The sequence below is a fragment of the Leucoraja erinacea genome, chromosome 2 (assembly GCF_028641065.1).
Source record: "Leucoraja erinacea ecotype New England chromosome 2, Leri_hhj_1, whole genome shotgun sequence".
NCBI lineage: Eukaryota > Metazoa > Chordata > Chondrichthyes > Rajiformes > Rajidae > Leucoraja > Leucoraja erinaceus.
In genome coordinates this window covers 117,497,018-117,515,140 of record NC_073378.1, presented here as the reverse complement: position 1 = coordinate 117,515,140, position 18,123 = coordinate 117,497,018, and the positions used below count along the sequence as shown (strand labels likewise).

The window sequence follows — 18,123 nt, the reverse complement described above, 5'->3', positions numbered from 1 at the left end:
ATTGTGGGAGTTGGAAGAGAAAGCACTTAGGAACAAAATACTTTTTTTCTTCTTGCATCTCACTGTTGAAGTACATTTGTAGTCTGCTTATTATCCCTTTCCCCCCTCAGTATTTAAAATATCACTAAATCTCCCCCCCCTCCCCTTCTATATTCTCTGGCTTTTTGGATGATTTTGATTTGCACTTTAAATCTTTTTGTCCTGAAGCTTGGTTTCTCAATAAGTGTATGCAAATAATGCATTAAATTACAAGAAAGTATGGGATATTGAAATGATGTTTTTACCTTAATTATAAGTGAAATTTTCAGTTGATCAATTTTACAAAATTCTATCACTCTTGCTGGCTTTCAGATAATTAAGATGTACGTTGAAGTATAATGTCTCTATTAGCTTTTATGTGGATTGCCTGACTGAACACTGCCAATTACCATTTTGTTTCATTGGAGCTCGAAGCAATAGGTTTTAAGTAGTCAGGAAGAAAATGTATTTATTGCAGTTGTGATTTGCATTAAATTACAACTTGAATGTTAAATCTAACCAATGTTAATTTTAGTAGTTTATGTTTTCCTTTGATTGGTACATAAGCAGACCATCACAGGTCATTGGTGGTGTACCATTTAACAGTTCATGATTTTTATTTCGGACCAGTTGGTGACAGCTTGTTCCTCTCACCAGTTTTTTTTGCTATGCAAAATAACAGATTTATTTTTTGTAATATTTTATCATACCAGTGAAGTAAAAAATATTTAATTATTTTGTGTGAAAGCTTCATTAGGAAGTATGTCATCAAACTGCCATTCACTGTCCTAGTGTTTTATTATGAACAGTAGCAGTCTGCTTTTCATCTCTGACACACTGCAGCGCTCCCTCGGTTGAAGAATAGACTAATAAGTAAGCTTGACATCTGGTGTGTCTTTAACTAAAGTATATGTGAGCGATGAACTGATAGGAGGCTTCCTCTTGGGACCTTCCAGCTCCAGATTACAGCAGTTAATGGAGAGCTGGGCAGTTGGCTGAGTTTTGCTCCCGTGTGTTTATCTGTGGCTGATTAATGGTGGCAGTAAAAGCTCTCTCCACTTTGAGTAATTTACAGTCAGCAGTGTCTCTGAGGGTCTATAAATCAGAGGAAATAATGTGCTGAAGACAGCCTGGTTTTGAGAATGAGAGTATTTAATTGAATGACATTGACGGTTTTTGACAATATTATTAGCACTTGTTTTAGAGCTATTGTATACAGTCATCAGCATCATTATCTACATTAGTAGAACAAACTGCAATGCTCAATGTTTTTTAACAAGCTAATGTTTCATTGATAATACCTCATTTTGTTGAGTCATGTCCACATTATTTGCATCATCCTGAATTTATGGATTTGTAATTTTCTATCTATCTTGGTGTTCTAGAATAAGGTACATGTGCAAAATTATTTTGGCACAAACTGAATCCAATGTTAACTGACTGACTTGGACTACTTACGGTAATTTTGGTATTAATTTGAACATTGAACCAACTTGACTATTATACAGGCACTATAAGTGAGTATAAAAGACTTTTGAGATTTAAAATGCATAATTAGTCGACGCAATTACTTTCTATATTGATATTTAGAAAAGGAGTGAATGCAGTTTTTCATGAGCACAGTTTGTAATGCTTAGATTCCTAGCCCTCAGACAAATGCATTTCTCGATATCTGATGTTAGTGGTTGGGCTTCATCGTGAAGCACCCTTGAAAAGACTCCTGGTTAAGACTCTGAGCTGTTCCTTCCATTTCTTAGCCAGAACAACATCAAGTTATTCCCAATGGACATGAGACAATGATGGGGTGGAAAGAAAATGCCTTGACAGCTTTAACAAATCAGCATTTGTCTATTATTATTGACCCACAAACTGAAAAATTAGATGAAGCACCAGCCTTTTGTTTGCCTCTTGAACTTTCCCAACGTTTTTCAAGACAAAGTTTGCTAAGAATCTTTGATCAAGTTAGTTACGTGGCTTCCTTTTTGAACATTATGTAAATCGTCTTGGCAGGCAGGGCTGCCGAAATGTCACTACTTTTGGAAGCATTATGTTCAATGAGTGGTATTGGGTAAACGGAACTGCAGATGCTGGTTTACAAAAAAGACTTAAAATGCTGAAGTAACTCAATGGGTCAAGCAGCAACATTGAAGAACTTGGATTGGTCATGTTTACGGTTGGGAGCCTTCAGACTGAATGTGGTGTGGGAGGGGGAGGGCAGAAAGCTGAAAGTGGGGAGGGGCAGGGCCAAGTGAGTTAAAGGTGGTTACAGGTGAGGGATGTTTTTGATGGGCAGATGGTTGGATAAAGGCCAAAGATGAAAAGACAAACATGAGGATAGAAAAAGTGCAAGTTAGAGGAAGGAACAGATGTGGAAGGGTAGGGGAAACAGAGAAATGAGTGAGTGTCCAATTGGGACACAAGGAAGACTCTGGAGAACTGAGGACAATTGGCCTCTAAGGAAAGTAGAAAAAGATCCAGAGTGGTAGTAATAAAAGTTAAGAGTAGGTAAATTTTGTGATCTTTGATATCGGAACGAAAGGAAAGATGTCTTTTGAATCAGAAACTGTGGTAAGGGCGGAAGTGGAATTGTAGACTGGCGAGTCAAGTTGGATGAAGTGATTAAGACAAATGTTTGTTTACGTAACAAGACAAAGTGCTGGAGTAATACAGCGGGTCAGGCACATCTCTGAAAGACATGGATAAGTAACATTTTGGGTTGGGACACTTTACACTGATTGTTGGGGGAGTGGGAAGTGAGGGCAGAGAAGAAAACTAAGACCATATGACATAGCAGCAGAACTTTGCTGTGCTCTATTCCATTTGCCATTTCTTTGCCCATTCTCCCAATCTGTAAGTCCTGCTTCCTCTATACTGTCTGCCCCTCCACCTATCTTTGCCACAAAACCATTAATTCCATCACCTAGATAAGTGATTCCCAAAGTTTTGATTCCCGTGTACCCATCGTAAATTTTCGTAAGCATCTTGTACCCCTTGTATAAAACAATCGTATTTCATTGTAAAAGACGATAAATATTGCATACATTTTTATTTTTGATTATGGTATGCATGTAAACAAAACATTTCTAGAATATAATGTATAATTACTAGAATAAAATTAATAAAGTATCCATTAAATGTTTTTATTAAAATAATGTGTCATGGATGTGATGGATGAAATTGCTTATGTTGGGAAAATATTTCTGCAAAATTTGGCTCTGTAGTTGCTAATCTCAACCTCAGTTGCGGTTCGACATCTAATATGCGTGTTGCAGTGCTAATTGTTTAGATGCTGGAGCTGTCAATCAGGGCGTCATTTCAGGTTTTGCTTGGGGGGGGGGGGTCTCCCAAGAGGATCAAACAAGATTATAGCCTATCACTACATCCCAGCGTATAACTAGTACGATAAAACGTATAATACTATAATAATACTATATAATGGCAAAATATTTCCCTGTTGCACTCACTAATTATCATGAATTATGATTATCAAGCAAGTAAAGAAAAATATGGTAATCGTATATTTTTACAGAGGTGCCGACCCAGCACCAACTCGCCCTGACTCTCCCACAGCTCTGGGCACTCACTCACTCACTCACTCACTCCCTCCTGCAATGGACCACAACTCTACTTCATTTGGAGTCAGATCCGCATCCTCAACAAACGCTTCCTCGCCTATTTAGACTCTACAAAGGATCGTAAGCTTGCCCGCCTCCAGACCCCTCCACCGACACTCCTCGACTCGACCGCAGGCCCGGAGCTCGATCGCTGGACTGCGGTGCCGCCTGCCTGACCACCACAAGGCCGAGGTGGCCACCACGAGGTGCAGCAACAACATCTACCACCCCTCTGATCCTCACCGCCTTCCCAGCCAAACCCAGGCTCAGACCACAGAAACTGCCGCGACTGCCGACTCTCACCGCCTCCCTGGAGCCATCGCCGCTGTCGCAGTCCTTCACTGGCTTCCCGGGGCCACAGATGCTGCTGTTACCGACCCGTATCTCTACTCCAGCCGCCCACGGGCGTCCACCAGTGACTTCGCCGACCCTCGCCTCTCCATCGGCCACCCGTGGGCCGGAGGGATCACCTCGCCAGAGTTCCAGGCTCAGCACCAGGCCCACAACCTCCACGATGCAGACAGCACGTGGTCTGAGTCTGCTGGGTCCTATTGCTCCTTCCCACGCCCCTGCCCCCTCCTACAGGGAACCACAGTCATGATGGGTCTTCCCCTTTCCCCTCTTTCACCCAGGTTACCCCGACCACACACCCGCTAGTTAAAATTCCCGCTGTTTTTTTTATGGCTTTATTTTTACAGTCCCGGAACGGCGCGCTGGTCCGGCAGCATTGTATCCCTGAGTTGTCGTGTTGGAGTCTGCAATACAGTAGTTATCACAACTTGAGTAGGAGAATTCATACAAAATATATAATTTATTTGCAAATGTATGTATAAAATAAGTCATAACCACAGTATTTTTTTTTTCTAATAATTCTAAAAATTTGCTGCGTTCCTCCCTGAAGATCTTTCGTGTACGCCTGGGATACTCGTACCCAACTTTGGGAAACACTGCCCTAGAAAATTAACATGAATCGAAAAATGTAGCAGACCCGAGCTAGTCACCGGCAGTCAACCAGAAAAGGCTCCCTTTATTCCCACTATTTGCCGTCTGCCAGTCAGCCAATCTTTTATTTTTGTTTTCTTAAAGACTGGTAACATGAATTAAATAATGACTCGAATCCCCAACCATGGCATGGTTTACCTGTCTACTTGTCAACCATTATATCTTATTTTTAATATCTCATCGAGTAGACATGAATGATGGGTGACACAACAAACACGTGTTACCCTTCTTCACTTTTCATCCACAAACTATTTAATGTTTGAGTGAGACTGCCCCTGAGGCCACTAAACAAAGCACGTGTGCAATGTGAGTACAGGTGCACAACCTTTTATCCGGTGTTCCGGAAACCGAAAACCTCCGAAAACCGGCCATTTTTTCCAGGATGTCATCAGCACAACAAAGTTCGCGTTTGGCGCCAAATTTGACCCGATACGACCCACGGTCAACCCAGGTCTGTACTACTGTAGCGGCTGCCTCCTCCCCGGAGACCGGGGAGACACTTAAACATCTGTAAATCATTGCTTAAATGTTAGTCAGTTAGTTTGGAGGGCTTTTATGTGAAGGGGGGGTTGAAGGGGTAAACTTTAATTCTTAGTCCCCTACCTGGTCGGAGAGACGGGGAGCGGTCAATGCCTTACCGGGTCGCCGTGCAGTAAGCTCCGCAGCGCTGTGGCCGCCAGCGGGCGGCGCCGGTTGTAGCTCCGACCCCGGCAACTCTACCCCTGGCTGCGAGACGCTCCAAATCCACTGCCGCTCGCGGCCGGACGCCCCCCACCCGGACAATGCCTTACCGGGTCACCGTGCAGTAAGCACCGCAGCGCTGGGATACCAGCGGGGAGCGGGCAATGCCTTACCGGGTCGCTGTGCGGTAAGCTCCAGGGCGCGGAGGTCGCCTTCTCCCAACATTCGCGGAGCTGGGGCCGCGGGCGGCGCTGGATTTGGAGCGCCTCGCAGCCAGGGGTAGAGTTGCCGGGGTCGGAGCTACAACCGGCGCCGCACGCGGCCGGACGGAGCCCCCAGCTCCGCGATGTTGGGAGTCGCCGACCAGGTAGGGGGACTAAGAATTAAAGTTTCCCCCTTCACCCACCCACCCCACCACCACCACCACATAAAATCCCTCCAAACTAACTGACTAACATTTATGCAATGATTTACAATGATTCCCCGGTCTCCGGGGAGGAGGCAGTCGCTCCAGACTTTTCAAGCCGCCCGCGCTACCTACCTAATCTACGCTAAAAATCTTCCATTCGGAAATCCGAAAATGTCCGAAATCCGACAAGTGTCTGGTCCCAAGGCTTTCGGATAAAAGGTTGTGCACCTGTAATAGTAAATTGTCACTTGTGTGACTATGCTTTTATCACTGGGATTTTTCTTGTTCCTTGGAGTTTGGTATCTGTCACTTTTTTTGTTACTTTTATTATTGAGGATAAATAAAATGAAATGTTGAGCAACAAACTCTAAAATCTGACTAAATACTTGGTAAAATCTTCTGTGATCCCAATTCCAGAATGGCACTTTCAACTGAAGTAAGGTCTTTGCTTTAATTCATTGGCCATTTCTTGTTGCCAAACAGCCAATTTATACTGACAGTATGCTTCCATTAGTTTGTTTCCGACATGATCTTAAGTGGATTTCTAATATAATTTTCTGTTTAGTGTTTAGCAATCGAACTGATAATGCGAATTGCAAAACTAATTATTTCAATAAAACACATTCATACAAGTGTAGGTACACAAAACTGCTGGAGAAACTCAGCGAGTGAGGCAGCATCTATGGAGCGAAGGAATATGCGACGTTTCGGGTTGAGACCCCTCTTCAGACCACAACTTTCCTTCATAAAAGTGTAAATAATTCCTTGAGATGTGTATTCTCCTCGAGTAGATGGGAGGAAATCTTGCATGTTAAGATATTCCTGTTGCAAAAAAAAGTACAGACTTAAAGTATACAGGGTAGACACAAAAAGCAAGAGTTAACTCAGCGGGACTGGCAGCATCTCTGGCGAGAAGGGATGGGTGACATTTCGGATCGAGACCCTTCAGTTTAAACACTCCTGTTTAACGTAAACAGTTCAGTCTAGAGAGATTTTCTGACATTGAATCCACCATCTAACATTAATTTATTTCCAAAATAAACTTGCAGTAGTGATTTCAGTTTGCACTTGTTTCAAATATAGTAAATGTTTGCCCAGTTGTGAAATTAGTTTTCTATTTGAGAACATATTTCCTGGTGTTGGAGTAATGATACTGTAAAATTGCAACAAGCTATTCAATTAAGTAATTGCAGTGATGGATGGGCTACCAACAAATCAATAACAATTACAGATTAAAAACATAATTTCTTTCTTAATGTCCTTATAGGGGTGGAATTCTGATGTTATTTAAAGAAAATAGATGTTAAGGTCAAAGGCTGTGGAATTCATAGATTTGTCACAATCAGAGGAACATCTATTTGGGTGCTGTTGTAAAGAATGCAACACCATAAACTGAATCGGTTAATTCATTTTAAAAGCCGTTTCTCTTCCATCTCTCTTCCTACGTATGATAGTTGATAGACTTTGCATCTTTTGTAGCTTAAGTGATGTTTTGGTGTTCTTGTGTATGGAAATAAAACCTTCAAAGACGAGTAGAGATCAAAAGAGCTTGTCTACACCATAGTGCAAAATATTTTCCCGAATGGCCAGATGTGACTGCAATTTAGGGCTTGTCCAAAACTTTGTCCATCCAGAAATAATTAGCTTTTTTTGTTTGCTGACTGATTCTTAATGCAGCGTTTGTTTGACTTGGAGCTCCTATGCCCTCAACAAAAGTTTTTTGAAGTAAAAGGTGATGGTTTAACATGAAGCTGAAGTATTTTCTATGATGGAGGAATTTTTAATTGATTACGGTTCACTTGATATGGTTTTAATTAATGCAGTTCAATTTTTAATTGGATACTTTGGATGCAAACAGGTGTGACACATTACAGGCTGTTAATGAAATCAATCATTTCTGTACTAAGTTAGTGACATTAGCATCTGTTGATATGCTGTTTTCCGTTTACTTTTAGGGAATCAAAGCACGAATTCTTGAGACTCTGGTCATGCTTATACTTCTTGGGCTCCTTATTTTGGGTATAGTTTGGGTGGCTTCTGCCTTGATCGATAACGATGCTGCCAGCATGGAATCTTTGTATGGTAAGTGAAAAAATTCTAAACTTTGCTAAATGGTTTAAAAATTATTAAGTTTGGATTTAGTTTGCTGTCCCACGAATCGTTCCTCACAAACTATTAAATTTAAAAAAAAAATGTTTAGGACAGATTACTTTGTTTAGATTACATTGTTTAGGACATTGGTTACTGATATAGAAAGGTTCAAGCAGAAAATTGAAGACATGAGCCAGTCAAAAAATAGCCAAATTCCTTGTCTGTTGGTGTAATGCATGTAATGTTGATGCAGGGTGTACATTATAGCTGGGGTATAAAACTGGTAATAGAAAAATAGGTATCCAAAATTTCTTCAGAGAACTTTTAACTTTTGCATGTTGCATGTTTTAACTATTAAGCATGTTATTTAACTAGTTTCTATTATGTTAAAATTATTTTTGAAACTGCCAACTTTCCCAATAACAAGATACTTGTAAACAAAAATGACTTGTTTTTCTTGCTAAAGTAGGTGGTAGACTTTGAGAACACATTTTAAAGTTTCTGTAGAACTCATAGAATTTTGAAAGGCTGTGTCAACATATGAGAGACACAAGAAACTGCAGATGCTTGAATCTAAAGATGGACCACAACCCAAAATGTTGTATGTCCATTCTCTCTTCAGTTATTGCCTCACATGCTGAGTTCCTTTTTTGTGTCATTGAATGAACGTGCAGGAATGGGCCACAGAATTCCTCAAGCTCTCTGTCATTGAAATGATAAATTATCAGGTTAATTATCTCTTTGAACAAATACCCTGATCACATTCAGTTCCATTTTATTCCATCTAGAATGTGTAGCATTTAATTTTCCGCTTATCGCATCCTAGCCGTTCTTGCTTTTTCCACCCTTTCCATCTAACTCGTATTTGCCGATCAACTACTCACCTTTTACATATAACGTGAGCTTTCACCCCACCCAAATCCCTCCCCATCTCTTTATACGAGCTAGTTCCCCTCTACTCTTTTTGTCTAGATGAAGGGTTTCAACCCAAAATGCGGGCTGTCCATTTCATTCTCATGATGCTGCCTGACCTCTAGTTCCTCCAGCTAATTTTATTTTTTGCTGAAGATTCCTTCATCTGTAGACCCTAGTGCCACCATATATTTGATCTGTCGGTGTGTATATTAGCTGTGCCATTGACCTATATTAATTGGTATTAGTGCTTCAAATATACTTCTGATTATGAAGCACCTTGGTGGAATTTTAAATTAGACGTGCTTTAAATTTTTGTAAAATAGTCAGAATTATAAGCCATGAAATGTTGACAACTTGCATTATAAGAAATGATTAAAAGCAATGTTGATATCTCCCGCTACATGTGTACCTGCTGTTCCCTTTGATACATTTTTCCTCCTGCTGTTCAGTTCCCTTCTGTAATACTGAAATCTATGTTCACGGGATATTTTCCAAATTGGTAATTAAATTGAGGAATCAAGTGGTGTGTAGAGCAAAAATGATGGCACATAGATTTATGATTCGCATGGTTTTAAATATCAGACTTTTCTCAAAGTGGCTCTTCCAGGTCCATTAAGTTTCGAGCATGCTCTCGGGTTTTTGGAGAATGGGATTTTCGATTTCATATTTGTATTGAAAGTGGAATCTGATCCAGTGAACGTTCTCCCTGAACTAGATAAACAGTGACATAAGTGAAAGATTAATGCTGCATTTACAGATTCATTCAGACAATTACTCCACAAGCTTTCAAAATTCTAGTGGAATATTTTTATTGTTTTTAAATCATCAGTTGTTAGAAGGGATGAACTTCCAGTGAAAGCTAGGAACTGTGCTAACTTTTTATGTTGTTGTAAATAATTCTAGTTTGATATCAAGCATTTTCCCATGTTAAAGCCCTGTCCCACGGTACGAGTTCAAGTATTCCAAGAGCTCTCCCAAGTATTTAAAAAAATCAAACTTGTGGTAAGCACGGAGAATGAACGTAGCGGGTACGTTGGAGCTCGGGGATGTCTCTTAGCAGCTCGTAACGCTAATGCCAGGTACTCGGGAACACTCGCTAATGGCAGGTAAGCTCAGGAACACTTGTGAAGATTTTTCAACATGTTGTAAAATGTCCACGAGAGCCCCGAGTCCCGACGAGCGGCCATTATTATAAATCTCCGAGTTCTATTCAGGGCAAACTCGGGAGAACTCTTGGAATGAACTCGTACTGTGGGACAGGGCTTTTAGCTGTTAATTTCTTATTCCAAAATGGTTATGAATTAACTAGCCATTTTGTTTTTATGGAATAAATTAGGCAAACTTAAATAATGGTATATTTTTCCTGTGCTGTTTCCTCCTGCAGATCTTTGGGAATTTTATCTTCCCTATTTGTATTCCTGCATCTCGTTGATGGGTGGTTTACTGTTATTGCGTAAGTAACTATTGAGTAACTCTAGAGGATTGAATTGTTTTTAAACCCATGTTGTCTGGCAACAAAATATGGCACCTTTTTTGGTTGGTCTGATGTTGGTTGCATCACTGTGGTGGAATACAGAAGTCTGCAGCAGGATCACTAGTAGCCACCATCCAATCACACAATTCAAGCTATAAAGAAGAGAGACTCAGTCGTAGAGTCCTAAAAAAAGACAAAATCCAATGCCTAATGTACCTGGGTAAGCTTCAACGAAGGACAAACGTGTCCCCTAGACCTCAATAATTAGCAGGGTTATTTGATGGTTTTAACTAGACATGGATAGGTTTTAGCGGGGTGAGTACACAATTTTGGATAAAAATGGTACTGTTCAAAATATTTTTCAATAGCATCAAATTTGTAACAAAATTCCTCCCTGTGACAATTTATAGAATAACAATGTGGAATAATATATAGAATAATATAAAATGTAGAATAAATCCTTGCAATGTTGACCATGACTGTTTCTGATGACTTTTTGCTCATTTAAATGGAATTCTTAAAGATATTTAGGTATAAACATTCATCCTCTGTTACATCTATTAAAGGTGCAATATGGTGTTGCTGCATTTTATTCAGTTTCCCATGTTGTCTTCCATGTTATTGATCTGCAAGTATTTTGCACCATGCACTTCCTATTTTACATTTGTTTCTATCGCACTTTGGATGTGGAAAATATACATTTAATGAGGCAGTATTATTGCCAATATGAGAGTGCAGTCCTCTCTAAGAAATTTTGTTTGGAAGTCGTATGTAAACTGGTTCCCTTTGGAAAATTAAAAAAAAACCCAACAGGCTGGAAATCTGAAACAAAAAATGCTGGAAATGCTCAGCATGTCAGACGGCATCTGTCAAAAGAGAAATGGTTAACCTTTTAGGTCAGACCTTTTTTTTGGAACTGAAAAAGGGAGAAAATTGGTTAACGAGCAGGTGGTGGAAGAGCATGTAGAAGAACAAAGGGGATATCTCTGATACGGTGCTATTTAATTAATGTGGATTTGGATTTTGTCGTTTGACTTTAGAGATTCAGACACATTCTTTCCACACCCCATAGACATGCTGGTTAGTAGGTTAATTTGTCATTTGAGGGGAATTAGTTTTGGTCTCGGATACAATGTGGCAACAGGCCCTTCTTCCCACCGAGTCCATGCCAACCACTTAGGACAATTTAACCACAAACCTATGTCTTTGGAGTGTGGAAGGAAACTGGAGCACCCTGAGAAAACCCATGTGATTGTAGGGAGTATGTACTAACTCCGTACTGATAGCGCCTGTAAACGGGAACGAACCCAGATCTCTGGCGCAGTAAGGCAGCAACTCGACTGCGCCATTGTGCCCTGTATTATGTGCTGCTGATAGCAAGGCTGGGGAATGTGCCAGTAGGCCCGACTATACCAATAGGAAAAGAACAATCTAAGCCAAAATGATAAGCTAAAATGTCTAGTTCTGGTTCAGATATAGAATGAGTTGTAAAATTTGATATGTATGAAACAACATCATGCTTCAACAGAAGATTAAATATTTATTTCTCTTGCATTGTGGTTTGTTGCAACAGTGCACAAGGCCACAGGCAGGTGAGAGTGGCGATGGAATGGGGAATTAATGTGGCAGGAAACAGGCAGATCAGAGTCGCTCCTGTCGTCCAAATGCAGGTGCTTTTCAAAGCCGTCATCATATTTGTCTCTGATTTCTCTGGCGTAGAGGAGGCTATATTTGATTGGAAGAAATGAAAATGAACCTGAATAGACAGGCTTTTGGAAAGCAACTAACTTTTCTCTTTCAGTTAAAAACACAGCGTGGATCATGGCCAGTGGTAGGGTGTGAGCAGCTCATCTAGGTGAGGGGAGATCAAAGGATTTGGTGTTGGCTGCATTGGCAAATGATCCAAGGAAGAGAATCTGAGCAGCATAATTGATGTCTGGAACCATCTTGTCATGCACAGTGGCGCCACAGACAGATTCTAGTGGCACTGGTGGAAGATGCACGTGTACTTAAACTTGGCCAGAGATATTTGTGAAACATTAGAACATGAGCATTTGGCTCACAGCTGCTCCCAGTATAATTGATCGAGGAAGGGTCATTCCCATTCTAGAGAAGCAGTATGATATTCAGCTTTGTTATCGACAGGTGGCTTCAGAACATCTTGAAGCGACAGCCAAGCTCCCACTCTTCACCATGGGATCTTTTGTCAAGGGTGCAAGTTTTACCACGCATTCCTTCTATAAATGAGTAAAAGGAACAAATCATGCAATGCTGTCCTTCCTGAACTCTGGACTCTAGATTAGTTTTTTCAAAAGTACATTTAAATCGGCATTGGTGACAATGCCTTCAATTGCCAATGCCCTCAACTCTGTGGTCACCTTCTGAAACTTCTCTGTTTTGTCTCGCTTTCCTATTAAAGCATTTTTAAAGAATTCTGATCAAATGTTTGGTGATGCGATTTGGTGTTAAATTTCATTAAATCTCAGTATTTAAGTATGACTTGTATTGGGTTGAAGATTGTAGACTGCTTTAGATTGGTCTACATAATTTCCATCTCAATTACCAGTCTTTCCACCAGGTGGTGAGAGCAAATAATGGTCTTTGAAGAGAGTGAAAGATTGTTTCTGAGGCATACAATTGTTAAATGATCTCATTATTGATGTTGGATGCGAAGCTGGAGTAACTCAGCGGGTCAGGTAGCATCTCTGGAGGGAAGGAATGGGTGACATTTTGGGTCGAGACCTTTCTTCAGACATTATTGAAACATCATTATTGATGTTCGCAGTTTTTAAACTACTGCAGATGTGATCAATTGACAGTAATCAGAAAATAATCTGAAAATATTGAGGTTGGGTACTTGGTGCAAGAACGGAGGTCGAGACACCTTGGAAGCTGCTTGGCATTTTTAACTTAAAATGTGCTCTTGGGGGAAACTCATTCAGTCATGGGGAAGTCATGCAAGCTCTACACATAGCACCAAAGGTCAGTATTGAACCAGAGTCCCAAGCGCTGTGATGCAGCAGCACCAAATGCGTTGTAAAATTCCTCACCTTAGGGGCAATTTTACAAAGGCCAACTTGGGGGCAATTTTACAAAGGCCAACTTATTTCCAAAACGCATTTTCTCACCTCGGATGGTAATGGAAGGCACCCCCATGCGGTTCTAACCACCTAACCCAACTACCCAACTACCTTTCTAAAATCTGAGAATGTGCACTTCTAAAGCCCTTCTCTTTCTGTGCATCTTCAAATAAGAGCCTTCCAGATCTAATTTATCATATTCACATCGTGCTGATTCTGTAAACTCGTGTGGCAACCAGCAGAGGTCACCAACAACTTTCCATACTAATAATAATAATAATAATAAATTTTATTTTCGGGCACCTTTCAAATCTCAAGGACACCTTACAAAGATTAACAGAAGAGAATAAAACATATAGTCGGAGAAAAATAAATAATAAGAACATCATCAATATACAAATTAAAGATAGAAATCGCTCCAAAGACACAAAATCAAAAAACACAATGTGAAGAGAGAGAGCAGCGGCAGCTAAAGCGCGCTAGCGTCCACTCTCCCTTCCGACAGCCATCTTGGACACAGACTAACATAGTAACTAATTCAAACAAGGGGACATGACATGAGAATTAAGGGACTGAAGTTTAGGGGTAACATGAGGGGGATCTTCTTTACTCAGAGAGTGGTAGCTGTGTGGAATGAGCTTCCAGTGAAGGTGGTGGAGGCAGGTTCGTTTTTATCATTTAAAAATAAATTGGATAGTTATATGGATGGGAAGGGAATGGAGGGTTATGGTCTGAGCGCAGAGTATATAGTCGGGGACTAGGGAGATTATGTGTTCGGCACGGACTAGAAGGGTCGAGATGGCCTGTTTCCGTGCTGTAATTGTTATATGGTTATATTATATGGTTATACATACAAAAAAATCATCCTCTTACCACTGTGGGGGAAGGCACAGAGTCCAGTCCCCAACCCCAGTTCTCCCAAAAGTCAGGCCTATTGAGGCCACCGCTATTGCCTCTACGGAGGCCCGATGTTCCTGGCCGTTCTGGCCGGGTGGAGTTGACCCGGCGTCGGGACAGTCCTCACAGTGGCTGGGCCACCTGAAACGGCCGCTTCCCAGCAGGGGATTGTCGGCTTCTGAAGCTCCCAGGCTCCCGGTGTTAAAGTCGGTGCCGCCCGCTCCGCTCCGCAGACCCGCAGCCCGGAGGTGTTGAACACGGCGGTCACAGCTCACCGGAGCTCCAGGCAAGGCATCGCCCGCTCGGCTCCACGATAGCGCTCCAGCGCTGTGCCGCCAACGAAGCCGAGGTGCTGGGCGGTCCCCGCAGGAAAAGGCGCTCCAAGCCCACTGGTAGGCCACGAGGACGGGTCGACGGGCAGCCCGGAGAAAAAGCTGCCTCACCGACCAGGTGGGGATCTAGAAGTAAGATTACCTCCTTCCCCCCACATTAAGAAGTCCATTTCTCCTACAAACGAAAAACAAGACTTACTAAAAAAAACTGGAAAAAAATGGATTAAACGGACGGCTGCTGCTACTTAGCAGCCGTTCCCCAAGATGGCTCCTCCTCCCGAGTAACTGTAACAAAGCAAAAGAATTCTTAGTCATTACAGAACCAGAGCAAATATATCACCAGCAATTGGCAAGTGATAGAAAATTGATGTCATTTTAGCACCTCCAACTCGAGATGGAGCCTGTCCTGGACTGGGCTGACCTGGTGCAGTGGATATAATTTCACTTCCTTCTCAAAGAACAAAAGATTCCACACAATACTAACTGACTGGCCGATGATTATATTTATTTTCACAAGATAGTTTATGTTGGTTTTACATCACAGTCTGATTTGATAACTTTCTCTGAAACAATACAAAATATTTAAATTAATGGGAGAAAGCTGGTCATTTCTTCAATGGAAGAGTGAAATTAAGAGCAACTGTGCCGCCTTCCTTGGAAGATGGTCTTCATTGGCAATAATTGAAAGTCTACTCAAGCGAGACTGAGATTGATGTTCAGTCATTTGGATCCGTCTACTGCATAGTGTTTGGCAAAAATCCCCACAGTCTTCAATATGTTCCATTGTCCATGAATATTACATTAGCTGACCTGATGCTGCCCGTTTCCTCCTTTCCATGTAAAGATCCCAAGAGAATATTTTGGATGTGCAAACAAGGTCTCAGAAATTCATCAGGCTGAAAATCTCCCCTTTTATCCAATTTAGGGATTTATATTAGGCACCCTCGACAATCTTCAATTTTTACAATTAAATGGAGCAAACAATTGACAAAACAAAAGGTTCCTTGAATTTCTTATCGGTTTGTATTTTCTGTTAGTGCTCAAAGTAAATAAATGCAGTTGCATTGTTCCACTTGTTTGATATTGGATTACAGTGGTCAAATATTGATGAAAATGTTCAATACAACGGTCTCTGCATTCTCACTACCGATATGCTGTATATATGGAAGACTGGAAGCATCTAATTTGCTTGTAATGTAGATGGGTTGTGGTTAACAACCAAAATTTAAAAATGTATAAATTAAAGAATCTTTTAAATCTTCGTAACCTATATCAAAAAATCATGATGTTTTGTATTGTTGCTGTGTGATTATATTAGGGATCTGTCTGATTCTCAATTGCAATCTCAAAGGGGTTATTCTATGAGAATGAGTCCACAGTTGATTTAGTTAAGTGTAGAATCCATGCAGTAAGGATGTTGGCATTATTTTCTATTTTATGTTTTTCATTTGTTAGTTGGTTACTTTGGTGCAAAATGATCTAAGTTATACCTCCTATAGTAGTTAATCAAATAAATATGGCTATTTTGTATGGAGAAGGGTCTCGACCTGAAAAGCCACCTAGTCCTTTTCTCCAGAGAAACTGCCTGACCTGCTGAGTTACTCCAGCATTTTGTGTCTACCATTTTCTACAATATGTGCAATATATACAGGATGTATCAGTTTTTTCCAGGTGATATAGTTTCTTTCCAGTTTCAATCAGGTTTAATTTGTGTTTCCTTTTGTGTATTAATTGTATGTTGTATTATGAAACTTCAGAAAGATCAATATAATGAATGATCATATTCTTATTTGAGTTCACGTTTACAAACCAGTTTTAATTTTGAAGTGATTTTCTTGAAAAGAATGGCATCAAATGCTCTTTGATGATTCACCACATAAATGAGACGAAAGGAAAAACAATTAAGACCTGCTAAGTAATCTAGGAATCATTGGAAAATTGGAATTGACTGGGAGGTTCCAACATGAAGTAGCAAAATCAGTAGACATAAGCTGGAGTAACTCAGCGGGTCAGACAGCATCTCTGGAGAAAAGGAATAGGTAAAGTTTCGGGTTGAAACTCTTCTTCAAACAGAGTCAGTGGAAAGAGAAACAAGAAATATAGACGGATATAGAGAAATATAGAACAAATGAATGAAAGATATGCAAAAATGTAACAATGATAAAGTAACAGTAGAAGAGAAAAATGGTAATAAGGCGAGACATAAGCAGGAAAATAATCTTACCACATGGAGGTCATTTGACCCATTTGAGTCTAGCTGTCTCTTACAGTATTCTCATTAGTCCCGATTCCCTCATCCCATGAACTCTGCCCTAATTCCCCTGTCACCACCTGCACTAGGGGCAATTTAATCACCAGTTAGCTCACCAACGTTACTTGGCGATTCGGTGGGAAAGTGGAGAACCTGGTGATGGGGCGGGTATGAGAATGGGATGGAATGTGATGGCATGCAAACTCATGCACACAAAATTAAGTGATGTACGTTGGTGCAAAGAAGTTGTAATTTGAGGGGAAGCATGAGTGATGGGGAAGCAACAGAAATGGGATAACTAAAAAGTCTATTTCCTTTAATATCTTATATTTTCATCTGAAGGAAGTTGAGATATGACCTGATAGTTATGTAAAATTATAAGAACCATGGGTATAACCTGGGGAAAAGATTCCAACCATTAGTGGTCCTGAAAACAAGAGGACTTGGGTTTAAGGTGCAAGCAAGGTTTTAAAGGATAAATAAGGGGAAACTACCTTTATACAGAGTAGTTGATATCTGGAATTTGCTGCCAGAGCTGGTGGTGGAGGAATGAGATGCCTTCACTATGCTTAAGAGACGTTTTAGACAGGCACAATGCCAGAATAAGCATTGATGGATATGGACTGAATGGGATTTGGTGTAGTTGTGCTAAATGGCTGGCATGGACATGTGGGGCTTCTGTGCTGTGCACTGTCTCTGTAAACACACACGCATTGTGGCTATGAGAGCAGTCAGAGCTTTGTATTCTGTGGCAGTTACTCATTCCCTCATATCTCAGCCTGTGCATGATCTATCATGTCTGTTAAACAAAGTAGCTGTCTGAAATGCCCAAGAAGCTTGATGCGATCCAGGGCAAGGTAGCCTGCTTCATTGGCGCACCATGTTTATACCTTGACCAGCCTCTTGGATAAAAATATTTCTGTCCACTTTTATTTATTTTTTTTGTTTATTTTATTAGAAGTTAATACAGTACAAAATAGTACAGTGGAACCTAATTTTAAGTGCCAACTATGTAATACCGTAATCCATTCTATGTACAATCTCTAGTTTTATGTTATGAGAAGGAAGTAAGCAAGATAAGAAAAAGAAAACAATAGAAAGAGGGAAAAGTGGAAAAATAGATGGTAGAGAGTAGAAAAATGTGAAGTGTGTATATAAAAAATAAAAAAGAAAGAGAGAAAGTGGAAAGTAAAAATAGAAGAGAAGGCCCCTTAAAAGAGAATTTTTCAAATCTGTATTCGGAGATGTAGATCTATCCGCGTCATGAACTGAAATCAGCAATCTTTACGGTACCGCTGCATCACATGATTCCAAAAAGTCGATGAAAGGAGACCAACTCCTTAAGAATTGGCCATATTT

The 18,123-nt window shown here is 40.6% G+C and overlaps 1 protein-coding gene across 4 annotated transcripts in view; it reads left to right on the top strand.

Moving 5' to 3' along the window:
• lmbr1 (limb development membrane protein 1) overlaps nucleotides 1-18,123 on the top strand; it is a 175,962-nt gene that overhangs the window by 72,423 nt on the left and 85,416 nt on the right. For all 4 annotated transcript variants that reach the window (XM_055664412.1, XM_055664404.1, XM_055664431.1 and 1 more), the window contains 2 exons: nucleotides 7,680-7,806; nucleotides 10,115-10,183. In XM_055664412.1, the coding sequence (XP_055520387.1) occupies nucleotides 7,680-7,806; nucleotides 10,115-10,183 (196 nt within the window). The remainder of the gene's footprint in view (nucleotides 1-7,679; nucleotides 7,807-10,114; nucleotides 10,184-18,123) is intronic.